The sequence below is a fragment of the Coenobita brevimanus genome, chromosome 21 (assembly GCF_032717465.1).
Source record: "Coenobita brevimanus isolate Jiangsu-jjx chromosome 21, ASM3271746v2, whole genome shotgun sequence".
NCBI classification, from domain to species: Eukaryota; Metazoa; Arthropoda; class Malacostraca; order Decapoda; family Coenobitidae; genus Coenobita; species Coenobita brevimanus.
The window spans coordinates 2,759,660-2,774,709 of record NC_136974.1 but is presented as its reverse complement, the minus strand read 5'-3'; the positions used below and the strand labels follow the sequence as shown (position 1 = coordinate 2,774,709).

Here is a 15,050-nt window from a genome sequence, read left to right as displayed (position 1 = left end):
ACACACACACACACACACACACACACACACACACACACACACACACACACACACACACACACACACACACACACACACACACACACTACTTTCTCACGTAGCCACACCTGCCGCATTCTCTCCCCAAGGTCGATGAAGACACAGGTAAACATAGAGAATACCCCCCACTAAACGTACACACGTATATATAGCTACAGGTGAATTTCTTATAGCCTCCCTTCATACCTTAAACTCTTCTTTCATTCCTCAACTCCTTCTCTTCCTTTCATTCCTCTGTTCCTTCTCTTACTTCCATTGCTCAACTCCTCCTCCTTTCATTCCTCAACTCTTCCTTTCATTCCTCAACTCCTTCGCATCCTTTCATTCCTCAACTCCTTCTCTTCCTTTCATTCCTCTACTCCTGTTCTTCCTTTCATTCCTCAACCCCTTTGCATCCTCTCATTCCTAACTCCTTCTCTTCCTTTCATTCTACAACTCCTTCGCTTCCTTTCATCCCTCAACTCCTCTTCCTTTCATTCCTCAGCTCTTACTTCCATTTCTCAACTCCTCTTCCTTTCATTCCTCAACTCTTCCTTTCATTCCTCAACTAATTATTTTCTTTTCATTCCTAAACTCCTTCTCTCCATTCATTCCTTAACTCCTTCGCTTCCTTTCATTCCTCAACTCCTTCTCTTCCTTTCATTCCTCAGCTCCTTCTCTTCCTTTCATTCCTCAGCTCCTTCTCTTCCTGTCATTCCTCAGCTCCTTAAATTCCTGTCATTCCTCATCTCCTTCTCTTCCTTTCATTTTTGTCTCATATCTTTCGCATTTACTTTCTTTGATCGAGTTGTCTTTTGAGGCTTCCTCTAACCACGTAGTTCTGTTAAATACTCTCATAGCGTCAGGGTAGTAAATGTGTTGTTAGTATCTCCTTCGTCTATTTGTCATCCGTGAATCACTGTTTAATATGAAGGTAACTGAACTCTCAGAAGAACATCGATGTGCAGGGGTGCAGTGGCGAATGGCGGGTGGTAGTTTCATGATTTTGTGAGTCTGTGAGCTGCAAGTGCATTGAAATATTGCACGACTGTAGGCAAAGTCATCACCTCCACCACCATCATCACCACCACCACCACCATCATCATCACCATCACCATCATCATCATCATCATCATCATCATCATCATCATCATCATCACCACCACCACCACCACCACCACCACCGCCACCACCACCACCACCACCACCATCATCATCATCATCATCATCATCATCATATATCCTTACCTTCCTTTCCCACATAAGGACTGGGTGAGGAAGTAATGTGGAACGACGATTCTAACATCATTCCTGCATTGTTGGATTATTTTTTTTTTTTAACCTGTAATTTAGCTGTGTATACTGCCGAGGGGGAAGGATTAATATTTATTGTTCTTCAGGCTGTGAAAATTATTTGGTTGTAAGTTGTGAGTAGATTTAAACGTGGCAACATTCTCCTGATCTGTGTGTGTGCGTGTGTGTGTGTGTGTATGTGTGTGTGTGTGTGAGAGAGAGAGAGAGAGAGAGAACTATCTAAATCAGAGTGCTTGTGTAGTTACCTTATATAGTGTGGTGGCAGTGTTGTGGTTTTATCTCCCCAAGCCACACACACACACACACACACACACACACACACACACACACACACACACACACACACACACACACACACACACACACACACACACACACACACACACACACACACACACACACACACACACACGTTTCCCTTTCGCCTCCACTCAGCTGTCACCCTCTTTCATTGGCCTCTACACACATTTTCCACGATTTATTCCCATTCTGATTCAAAGCATTGTCCCCATTAACTGTCTGTCTTTATGGTTTCTCCCTTTAACTGGTGTCACTTTGTTTTCCCATGTTCAAGGGTAAAGAAATTTGCTGATGCACGTACAGTGGAAAATTGTTCTGCACTTCAAATAATATTTTCTTTATTTGTTGTGTTGCTTTGGTTACGTTGGTGTCAACACTGAGCAGAAAATTTGCATAGCTGTTGAATACACACACACACACGCGCGCACACACACACACACACACACACACACACACACACACACACACACACACACACACACACACACACACACACACACACACACACACACACACATATATATATATATATATATATATATATATATATATATATATATATATATATATATATATATGAATGAATGAAAAGTAGAGAATGTGAGAGTGGATGGAGTAGTTGGTGAGTGGGATGTGCAGGGAGGGGATTGGTGATAGTCAATATCCTATTTTGGCAAAAAAATGATCCACAGGTATACGTGGCGAGTGGTGTGAAGGGTGGGTCGTGAACTGAATGAACGGAAGGCAGTTACTGATTGTGTGTGTGTGGATGACAGAATGAAAAGGTGTGTAATGGATGCAAGAGCATACAGAGGTTGGGGGAGTGGACTTTCTGACCACCATATGGTGGTGGTGAAAGTCAAGGTTCAAATGCAGTGCAGAAATAGAAAGAGGGAAGGACAGGAAATAGTCCATACAAGGAGGGTAGAAAGGTTGCAAGAGAAGGGAAAAAAGGCAGAATATAAGAGAGAAGTGGAGGAGCAATTGGGTAAAAATTATTTGAAGCAGATGGGGGACGTGGAAAGTGTGTGCAAGTTATTCACGGAAAAAATCTGTGCAGCATGTGAGATGGTGTGTGGGATGAAGAAAGGACGAAAGGGGATGCAAGGAACAGCATGGTGGAATGAAGAGGCGAGACAAGCTGTGGCGCAAAAGAAGAAAGCATATAGTGAGTGGATGCGAAGCAGGGGCGTGGAGGAAGTTGAGAGACGGAAGAGAAGGAAGAGAGATGTGAAAAGATTAGTAAGAGAGAGTAAGAAGAGAGTGGACGAGGAATTCGGAAGAAATTTGAGTATAAAGTGGGGGGAATGTAAGAAAATTTTCTGGAAAGAGGTAAAGAGAGTAAGACCGGATGATAACTACAGGTAAGATAGTCGGGGAGTGAAAGATGAAAATGGTCGATTGCTAGTGGTGAAGGAAGAGAAAGTGAGCAGATGGAGAGAACACTTTAAGTATTGTTGAACATAAAGAATGAAAGTAATGTGAGTATAAATGGCTGGGAGGAGGAGGGAGGTGAAAAGAGAGGAAGAAATCAGTAGGATGGAAGCAGTGGAAACAATGAAGAAAGTCAAAATGCTGAAAGACCCAGGAATTGATGGAGTGTGTGGTGAAATGCTGAAGCATGGGGGAGAGATAGTAGTAGAATGGATGTGGAAGATGTGCAGATTGGCCTGGGAGGAAGATACAGTCCCGGAGGATTGGAAATGGGATATAATTATTCCCCTGTACAAAGGATAAAAGGAAAAAGAAGTGTGTGGTATTCATAGGGGCATTTATCTTCTCAGAGTAACAGTAAAAGTGTGTGGTAGGATACTCATTGACAGAGTTAGGGAAATAACAGAGGAATTAGTTGGTGAAGAGCAGGGAGGTTTTAGGAAGGGAAGAGGTTGCACTGATCAGATATCCATTCTTAGGTCTTTAGTGGAAGAGTTTCTAGGGAGGGGAAAGAAGTTGTGTGCGGCCTTCGTGGATGTGGAGAAAGTGTATGACAGGGTGGATAGACAAGGAATGTGGAAGATAATAAGAACATATCAAGTAAATGAGAAGTTGCTGAATGCCGTGGAGAGTATGTATGAGGGGGCTAAGGCTGCAGTGCATGTGGATAGTGAATTGAGTGAATTTTTGTATTTGAATATTAGATTGAAACAGGGATGTGGCATGTCTCCATGGATGTTCAATCTGTATATGGATGGGGTTATAAAAGAAATACAAGGTAAAGCAGTTGATGTTAGAGCGGCATTAATAAGAGAGGGCAATGCTTGAAAACTCCCTGTATTGTTGTTTGCAAATGATACTGTGTTGTTAAGTGAAGACGAAGGGGAACTGCAAGGCTTGGTGGAGGAGTTTGGAAGAAAGTGTAAGAAACGGAAATTAAAGGTGAATTTAGGGAAAAGTAAAGTTACTGTCTTCGAGAGAAATGAAGTCACTGGATGGACAGTGATGTTGGATGATGACAAAATGGAAAATGTAAGTTCATTTAGGTACTTGGGTTGTGTGATGAGCAAGGACGGAGAGTGAAGTGCTTGAATGGGCACAACAAGGGAGAAAGGTTGCTGGTTATTTTTAAGCAGCGAGTGATTAGAAACAGGGAAGTGAGCATGGAAGTAAAGAAGTCCCTGCATGACAGTATTGTGATACCAACTCTAATGTATGGAAGTGAAGCTTGGACCTTGTTGGAAGGACACAAGTCAAGAGTGAGAGCAGTGGAAATAAGTTATCTGAGAGGAGCACATGGAGCTACATGGGAGACAGACTGATATATGAGGAAGTGAAGAAGCGTTGTGGTGTGGATGTGGATGTGACAGAAAGCGTTAGGAGAGATACACTGAGATGGTTTGGCCATGTTGAGAGGATGGAGAGCGAGAGACTGATGAGGAGAGTGTATGTGAGTAAGGTGGAGGGGGGGGAGAAGGAGGGGGAGACCAAGGATGAGATGGAGAGATGGAGTGGAGAGGTATATGGGTGAGGGGGGTGTGAGCTGGGAGGGGGGCAGTGAAATGGCGGGAGACCAGGCGACGTGGAGGCGATTTATTTGTGGCCACCCCTTACGGGATTAAGGCGTCTGGATATATATATATATATATATATATATATATATATATATATATATATATATATATATATGTGTGTGTGTGTGTGTGTGTGTGTGTGTGTGATGATAGGAAATATATATATTTTTTTATAATAGATTCGATTACTTTAGAAATTCGGGATATTGATACAAATGGGTGATACATACAGGGCTGGGAACGGTCACCTTCCTCGAAACATGCTGAATGAAAGCAAACCTCTAGCAAGACGGAAAAGTACAAGTTATCAGATAAAGACGAAAGCGTTTGCCCAGGCAGGTCGTAGGCATTAAAACGAGGTTCCTGAGGACGACAGGTGGGACCCCATAAATCCCATATGCCTAGTTAGTATTGTGGCCAGTGACGGCAGAATTCACATCATTTGAAGACATTTTAATATCAGTCACGAGGATTCCAGAGAGAGGGGGGGCGGAGGTGGAGGAGTAGCACCGAAATCGTCCAAGTTTTTTTAATACAAGAAAGAAGGAACCAAAGGCCAGAGTCCAGCAAGACTGTTCCCCCCTTAGGAAAAAAAAATAACAGAGCTAAATTCAAAATCGGTTCATTTCGAGATACCTGAACACATTGCGTTTGAAAGACTGGAGGTCATAGGTAGAGGGAAATTCAGGCAGATGGAAATAGAGGCAGAGGAAGACAGCTCCATAGCTGACCTGTTGCGTACATGAAGGACTGGGAGTATAGGTTAACCCTTGCGTTAGAGATTTGTACAGAAAAGAGGTGAGAGTTTACTGCCAGACAGGGACAATGCGCCCGCCGTAATGGAAAGGAGGGATGCAAGCAAAAAGTTCAGAAGAGCAACGGCTATTGTAGTTGCGACAGAAAACACAGAGAAGCGATAGTGTGACGGAGAAGAGGTTGAAGGGAACCAATAAGAGGAGGAGAGTTAATGAGACAAAAGTCTTTGATTCCTCCTTGTTGAGAAGAGCTGCTTGTGGGGAGCTTCTTTACACGAGTGTTGTACTCTACACCTGGGCGAATAAAACCCCTCTATATAATCAACAGCGTGCAGGGGCAAAGAAGGCACAGAGCCGGCTTAGCGCACCTAATCTCTTGGAAGCAGATTTTGCAAGTGAGGTTATATGATCTTTCAATGATAAATCCTAAGAGAATGAAATCCCAAGTAAGTTCAGAGATGATGCAGGATTGAGATGAATGTTGCTAAATATTTAAGGATATTCCTTTGGAAGATTTTGTCCGGTCAAAAGATGTAGGGACTGAGTTTCTGATGCATTAAAAACAACAAGGTTACTTTTACACCAACCAGAGATATAAGCCAAGTCAGAAATTAGGTGTGCCATAGCCCCATCCCGTGTTTGTTGAAGTAACTGCTGTGATGAATGCTGTGAGAAACGAATGGAAAGGTGATGGGTGGAGTTGGAGGAGAAAGTCTGGGTGAGAATTTCTGACTTTTCAGCAGAAGAAATAGCTACAGAGCCATTAGAGCACAGGCGGGAAGGAGGATGAAGTAAAGTTGTTATAAATGTTTTTGGCAAGGTGCCAAAAGGAGCGGGAAGAATTTGAGTCAAAGAGTTCAGAGCATTTAGTGCAAATGAAATTATTCTTAGCATGGCAAAGAACAGGCTTCGCATGATTCTGGACGGAAACATAAAAGAGACAGGAATCAGGGGTGAGTTGGCACCAGTATCTTTTGTAGGTCCTCTCCTTACTGTGTACAGCATTGGAACAAACGTGATTAAACCAATTTTTTTTCCCCATTAGACAGAGGATAAGAAAAAAGAATGTATGTCCATGCCCGCAAAAATAGGCCTCATAATTCGCGAGGCACACTCAGATGACTCACGGCCATGGATGCAATACTCATTCCAAGGAAATTCAAAGAAGCACTGCTTGAGGGCCTCTCAATCAGCAGGTTTAAAGCTCCACGGACGCTGATTCTTGGGAGGATCCACAGGCCTTACTGGAACAACAGGACAGGTTTAGCCTATAAGATTGTGATCAGAGGAGCCCAACAGGAAGAAAAGATTAACGGAGTATGCAGAATGATTAGTTGTATGGAAAAGGTCAGGTATGTTGGAACTCTCACCACGGTGGTCAGGGATATGGGCAAGGTGCTGTGCAAAATGTTCAGGGCCATTAAGGATAGAAAAAAATACTGGCTCGTTCACCAGGTGGGTCAGTGAATGGAGAGGAGAGGCAAAGGTGGTGGTGAACACTGAAGTCACTTAGAATGGAAGTACACAGCACATTATATTTAATCAGAGAATGGCAGGACAGCCGGAGTCAGAGTGTGGAGAATTCTGGGATTCAAGTTCAGGAACACGAGGGCAAGATATGTTGTTGAATACATGTACACAGCAACCACATTTGGAGATGAAATAAGTATAGAAAGATAAAGAAGGATACAGAGAAGAATTTCCTGTCTATTGCCTCAGACAGATGGGAATCAGTGAGGAAGAGAAGGTGAGGTTCAGAAGGAAAGACGTAGTGTTCAGTGAAGAGGAAATTAGAGGAAATGTCACGAATGTTTCAGAAATGAATAGAACAAATTTATGTACCATATATAGCCGAGTGAACGGTGTGTTTAATGCAGAGGTGAACAAATTTATGTAAATGTACCGGAGAGAACTTAGCTTTTTATCTAGAGTGGAACTGAGTGTGGTGCAAAATTTATTCAGCTTAGGAGATACCTTTCGAACTGGAGGGGGTTAAATACAGGCTTAATTAATCCATAAATGACGTGAGGACTCTTCCTAACCTAAAGAAAATCGTCTGACAGTAGTGAAACTAAATTACATCGTACTTCAATGGACTGAAGAGGTAAAGAATGAAATTCGTTTCATAAATCACATCCAGAAAATAAAGCAACTCTCCACCTTCAAATGTATCCGTTCAGATGCTTTGGGATGCACCGTGTGTCAAACTGGGTGAACGCATATTGATTTACAAGTATGTGGAAATAATTAACTGTTTTCACAGTTGTAAGCTGTATTATTTTTCTTCACTTTTACTTTGAGAATGACCTTTAAGTCCATTTGGAGGTATTTTCTAAAGTATAAGGGAGGTACTTAAAGTTTGAACCCATGAACTTATTAGCTATGAGCCAGTAGGCGATGAGCGGTACGCTAAGGACAGTACACCCGTACAGAATCATACATACTGGGTCAGATTAATCTGCAGATTAATAAAGCTATAGCCGTAGGACCTCATGTGTTTTGACTTTATTTAGTAGAATGAATTATAACTCTTTCTTGGCCGAAAAGGAAATATTTTCGGTTCATATTTGGATAAATATCATTAGGATGAGCAGACCCATTAAAATGTTACAAGAGGCTGCCAAAAGCGTTCATCAACAAATGAAAAAATAGTTTCAACATAGAGGGTCACAGCCGTGTGTGTGTGTGTGTGTGTGTGTGTGTGTGTGTGTGTGTGTGTGTGTGTGTGTGTGTGTGTGTGTAAACGTATTAATGGCCAATCATAAGCCAAAACATAGTGAAAACGTAAAAACAAACCAGGCCTAACGCGTTATAAAATTAAAGAAATATTTTCATTACATATGGGTCAACAGCATAAATTAGCTGAAACAAGCCTACATCGTCGTAAAATCATTTGGTCCACAAGGAATCTTAAAGTTTGTATGAAACCCATTATTGATTCACTGTACACTTTTTGGCCAGCTGAAAAAACAAATTAGTACTGCAAGCGAAACCAGAGTAACGTAGGAAGTAGGGTTTCAGTCAGCATGTACCGATCATAGGGTACCGTGACCTACTGAGAGAGGTGTAGTTCAGTAGTTCTCAGTATTTTCTTTCTCATTGCAGCCCCTTACCTGTCCTCCTACAACGAGTTCAGGAGTCAGGTGTTGAGCAGGTGTTTCACGGCGCCATTGGTCTGTCAGGACGTTGCAAAACCACCAGATCATACATTACCGGTATAAGTTTTAACGCTGGGAAGCAAATTTTTAAGATGTTGCTAAAAAAATATATATTGTCTTTCTTTATGGATGTTTCTGTGGACGGTGCGGTTCACTAGGGCCAACAAGGTGAATGAGATCGATAATTTTAATGGTGTGAGCGTGGATAAAGTTACCTGTTGATAATTTCTTTTTCTCTCCACAGACTCGCCTGCGGGATGGCAACGTGGACGGCGAGGAACGTGTTCAGGGGTAGGGAGGACTCGAGCTGGGACTCCCGCGGCTCCTCCCCCGCCCCCAGCACCCCTCCAAGCACCCCCTCCCCTTGGTCTGAGGACACTGACCTCCTCACCACCCCGGGGGACCCCATGGACGACAGTGGATTTCACGAGTGGCTGGGTGAGGGCAACACACACACACACACACACACACACACACACACACACACCATTTTGTAATCAGACCCGCATACGCCAATAGAGTACATCATTACCTTTTTTTCTTTTTTTTTCCCCTTCAGGAGTTTAAGGGTTCGGGACTACATTGCTCAATCTTGACATTTGAGACCGGGGTGACTAGCCTCACTCTGTTCTCTGTGGCATTATGTGAGCAATACACCCCAGCCACCCCTTGGATATACTCTTACCGGTCCCATCCGCTTGGAGCCCCTTAACCCACGAAACCACCAGGCGTCATTTGGTTGTATGGTTACCACCCAAACGTGGTAAATGGTTTCCTGGATTACTGGAAACCATTTGGCTTTTCAGTGTAGAGTCCCCTTAAGGTTGCGCTGCATCAGATAATTATGTGAATGCTGAGCGCCCCAGCTACTGATGCGGTACATAATATGTATTGTACAGTATTTTATAACCATAAATTTATAAATGATGCAAACATTAAACATTCACACACATGTACACAGACAGAGAGTTGTAATCACACAGACTCACATGCAGTCAGGTACATTTAAACATATCCACACACACACACACACACACACACACACACACACACACACACACACACACACACACAAAGTGCTATCAGATGTGCAGGAAAATTAACAGTCATTCATCCTAATACTTAAAGCCTAAAATCTTCAGTTTAACGAGTAACTAAAGTATGTCAACTGAAAGGGTGATTGACACAGGACATAAGTATATAACCTTAGATTTTTACCTCAGTATTTGGTGACGGTTCCAACATCAACACACACCAACACCCAACACCCAGGCTGTTGTCGTGTTGTCGTCTCGGCCAATCAAAACAAAATTTGCCTACGTCACTTCTGCTCCTAGCCAATCACAACACTTTTTACAACCCAGGCTGGACATCGCGTACAGCCTGACCCCCGCCCAGGCACAACCCAGTTTATGTATTGACTGGACTTGATGTAAACACGACTGCAGCCAAACTTGTGCCTTTACCTTAAGTTGTTTTAGTTAAAGTACTTCGTCTTTACACTGTTCTCTTTGCATCATTATTATTATTTTATCTTCTTTTCCTTTTTATTTTGATTATTTCTTGTTTCTGATTTCCTTTCATTTACCAAAGACCAAGAGCTTGGAGGAGTGGTAAGGCGGGATGAGTGATTCTTAGATTCGTTTTAGAGTGACTTATTTGCACACCAGTAGTGAGGAATGTTTAGCACTGAGGAACATTGCTTTAGTAGAGTTCCACACAGCTGCAGTTTTTTTTAGCACTAGATACATAGAGAAGCCACAGGTGGAGTGTAAATTGGCATCCGGTAGCCATTAATATTGTCAAAGCCTCAGAATGGTAATAAATTATAATGAGGTATGACTGACCTAAAAACCACCGCTGTTATAAATTGAAGGGTGTAATAATCACCTGTAGGCAAGTAGCATTTCTTTTTTTCCATGCATAATTCGAAAGACTTCAAATGTATGAGCCGAATACTTAGATTGGCGGGAGAAATGTATACCTTTAGTTTCGGTGACAGCTCTCGTCATTCTCAGTGGTGAAACAGAGTTACAGAAGAATAGTATAATTTTCTGTGTGTATTTTCGATTTTTCTATACTCTGTGTTGAATAAGTTTTTCTTCTGCCTCTCTGGGTGTTCTTATCAGCCAGTGATGATCGCGTTACTGTGATTTTCCGCCATGTTCATTATAACTTTAATTTATTGCTCAGAGTGGTTTATTTTTGGGTAAATGTGTTGCTCTAGCTTAGACACAGTAGCGAGCAGCATCAGTCAGCGTAGTGGTGTGCGGTGCAGTGGTCGTGTTGCTTGTTGTGTGACTACTGTAGTGTTCACTGGCTTGATTTTATGCTTTACCCGTACGATCATACGCATGACAGTATGAGGTGCAATTTTATAGATGACTGAGATGTGTAATTTCTATACCGGTAACACTGAGTGAGAATGATAAATATACCTTACGCCCCCATCAGCACTGACAAACTGAGCAACAAGGTATTTAGGCAGGTGATATACGAGGGAGGGCGACCTGGAGTGGGGGGTAGGGTGGTGATAGAGAAGCATATAGACGTTGCTCCCGGGGCACTGTGGATAAACTCAGGATTAGGAGACTAGCAAAACACAAATATAAAAGTTGATTAGCCTGCCCACATTCCCCACACAACTCAACCCGACGTGCGTGACTTCCTACCCCACCTGTCTTCTAAATCACACGTGTTCCCGCGTATGTGAAGGTTTGCAGTTTTAAAAGTTCGTGGTAAATGGAAGAGTAAAGGGAGAAAGACCTAACACGGGATGGTAGCTCGCAACTAGAAGAACGTGAGTGCTATTCTTTGACCGGCCAGACTGTTGGACAAAGTTTGTTTTCCCCACTAGCCCTGTTTATCCTATACTTTAAATGGAGATCTGCCTGTAAAATTTAGCCGTTGTTGATTGTATTCTAGGGGAAAAGTGGGACTTGGAAAAAATATTCTTTGCTTCAGTGACCCACGTGTAGTCGACATGCATTAATCTAAACTCTTCCATTTTTTTGTTTTCTGTTTTCCTGTCTTTCTTTGTGTGTGTGTGTGTGTGTGTGTGTGTGTGTGTGTGTGTGTGTGTGTGTGTGTGTGTGTGTGTGTGTGTGTTTTAAGAGACAGAAAGGTACAGTGACTCAGTTCTTTACATGAGGAAATGCTGTTTGGATTGGCAGGATGGAGACCAGCGATAATGTGGTGTTTGTAGCCTGGTTCGTATTCAGGACGGAAAAAGAGGACCTGGACCGTACATTCGACGGTTGCGTAGCGTTGTCGGAGGGAACATTATGAAAAAAAGAAAAAAAAAATTATTTATACTCTCTCGTGGCCGTCGTTCAGTCATCATCATCATCATCACCATCATCATCCTTGTCGTCATCATCATCATCATCATCATCATCATCATCATCATCAGCCTTCTCCCAGCTTTTCTCACTCAGACCTATTAGCTCTCTTACGTCCTTAGTAAATATTCAAGTTATATTTATTTGGTTACTTTTTGTCATCTTATATAAACTTTGAGATAAAGTGTCTGGCAATACATAGACAGATAGATATAGCGATAGGCCAGAGATCTGCAACCCTTAAAGCTAGAAGAGTCATTTATTTTAAAGTTTCATAAAAATATAATACTCTCGGAGCCGAAATTAAAAAAATGCCTCATAGACCTAAATCTGCAGTACTTCTAACTATAATGATATGACTCGCATTTGTAGAAGTCATAACGATTGATGCCTATAGATCTTTACAAAGTTGAATTAAAAATCTAAAGTTGCCTTGTCTGTGTTATATGATGCCTTCACTCTGAAAGAATAAATGATTATTTATGAAGCTCCTGGAGCCGCAAAAGTGTCCTAAAAGAGCCGCAGGTTGCCGGCCTCTAAGGTAGGCACAAGAGCTCACGGGAATAGGTAGATAGATACAGAGATAGACTTACATACAGAGAGCTCGCAGCAATAGATAGACGGATAGAGAGATAGGCAGACATACAGAGAGGTTGCAGTCATAGATAGACAGATAGATATAGAGATAGGCAGACATGCAGAGAGGTTGCAGCAATAGATAAAGATGGACATAAATAGAGTTTCCAGTAACAGATAGACAGATAGATAAAACAGAGCTCATAGCAATAAATATATAGATAAGTAGATAGATAGACAGATGGATAGGTAGACACGTAGAGCTCACAGCAGTAGATAGACAGATAGATAAGTAGATAGACATAGAGACCTCGGGGCAATAGATAGATGGATAGATATAAGGGTAAACAGACACACAGGGAGGTAACACCAATAGATAGACAGATAGATAGATAAGTGGATAGGTAGATAATAGATAGACAGATAGATATGAGTAAACAGTCATTCAGAGAGCTCGCAGCAGTAGACAGAGAATGACAAACAGATAGACAGATGGGTAGGTAGGTAGATAGATAGGTCGATAGACATACAGAGAGCTCGGAGCAATAGATAGGCAGATAGATAGAGTGCTGGCGGTGGGTGAGGTGGGCTGGGTTGTTTTGACAGGTGGGTTGCGAGGTTAATTAGGTGAAACAGGTGAGGTTTTTATCATTTTTACAAGGCAGTTCATCAGGTGTGCTCCTTCCCCCCCCCCACCCAGCCACCTGTTCCCACGGCTGATGAAGGGCTTGCGTTCTCTCTCTCTCTCTCTCTCTCTCTCTCTCTCTCTCTCACATTTATCTAGCTATCTATCTGTCTATCTATTTACCTATGTATATCTTTGTCAGTCTGTCTATATGTCTATCCGTCTGTCCATCTGTCTCATCACTCAATCTATCTGTCTATCTGTCAGTATATCTATCTGTCTAACTATATATACTGCTACAGGTGAGAAGTCAAGGTGTAAAGAAGGTAATTTAGGCCAAGTTCGAGTAAACAGGCTACACCAAACAACTTTCTTTAAAATAGGGACGCCCTCTTGCATCAATTCGAGGACTTCTCTTCTTATTTCATTCTCCAGGCGGTTTATGCAGCATGGGAGGGATTTTTCGAACTGGAGGGGTTTGCTGAAGCCTCCATCAACCCCCCCCCCTTCACTCCTGGGATTTGTTCGTTAAGGAAAATCGTCTGGTAGGATAAGAAAAATCTGGGAATGATGTGGACTGAAATGATCAATCACGTTTTCTTTTCATCACCGTTTTCGTCCCGTACATTTAGAATTTGCAGTTTTGTCAGTCTAGTGTCTTTTCATTTTCTGTCTATGTCTCTATTGCCAGACACCTTAATTCCGTAAGGGGTGGCCACAAACAAATCGCCTCCATGTCGTCGCCCTATCCCCCACTATTTCACTGCCCTGCTCCCAGTTCACACCCCCCTCTCTCATATACCTCTCCACTCCATCCCTCCATCTCATCCTTGGCCTCCCCTTCCCTCCCCCTTTTCCAACTCACATACACTCTTCTCGTCAGTCTCTCCCTCTCCATCTTCTTCACATGGCCATTTTCGCCCTCCACAATTCTCTACGTAATGTTTTTCAGCTATTACCCTCATCTCCCTTTTTTATATATATATTTTTCTTTATATTTCCCTATTTAATGTAAAAAAAAAATCGTCCTTCATCTCCATTTTTTAATATATTGTTTCTTTATATTTTCTTCTTTAAACGCATCATTACGAGGGGTCTGTCTTGTGCCGAATAAAATCGTCTGGCGGTTGCGAGAATTGATCTAAAAAGGACGCCATGGACCTGAAGGGGTTAATGGAGACTCTGGCCCTTATCTCTGCCATGGGTCTGTTCTAGGGCATTACAATAAATAAATAAATAGATAAATAAAACTCCCTTGGCCGTAGCAATAAAGAAATAAAGAAAGATCGAGCGTGACTGTTTACCTTATACTTTGATCGACCCTCCATAACCATCACCTGACGTACCTATCACCTTCATTACCACCTGACATAGGCCATTCGTAAGAGCAACAATCAAAATGGCTTCATATTTGAGTGGGCTAAATGGGAATAAATTGGTCTTGTTATTGTTCATTGGCCCTGATAATTGGTCATTCAAGGTCAGAGGAATAAATTGGCCTTGTAACTGTTCATTCAAGGTCAAAGGAATAAATTGACCCTGTTGTTCATTCAAGGTCAACTGAGGTCAATATCCAGGTTTAGTCATGTCACTTCAGGTGCTGTTACATCCACTCTCATAGGCCCTATTAGTCATGTCCACTACACTCACAGCAATTAGGGCCAATCTCTGCTAATTACGTCCAGCCAGGTCGATTGAAGGCATTAAAGTTAGTTCTAATTAAGTCCATTTATGCCTCCCTATCCTCATCCATGGCCCATCACACCCAGTCTAGCCTAATTAGATCAATCAGGTGAATCCAAGTTAGGCTTAGTCGAAAACAGTAATTAATATCCCCCCAGCAGACTAAACCATAAGCCAGCGAAAGATCCATTCTCCATAATGTAAAAAGAAAGATAGAAAGAAAAAGAAAGTAAGAAAGAAAAGGAAGGAAAATAGAAGAAAAGAAAAATCCA

The 15,050-nt window shown here is 42.1% G+C and overlaps 1 protein-coding gene across 3 annotated transcripts in view; it reads left to right on the top strand.

Annotated features, from left to right (window-relative positions):
• LOC145392236 (uncharacterized) overlaps positions 1–15,050 on the top strand; it is an 83,055-nt gene that overhangs the window by 30,194 nt on the left and 37,811 nt on the right. For all 3 annotated transcript variants that reach the window (XM_080266698.1, XM_080266699.1, XM_080266697.1), the window contains exon 2: positions 8,798–8,991. In XM_080266698.1, coding sequence (XP_080122824.1) covers positions 8,811–8,991 — 181 coding nt within the window. In that variant the 5' untranslated portion in view covers positions 8,798–8,810. The remainder of the gene's footprint in view (positions 1–8,797; positions 8,992–15,050) is intronic.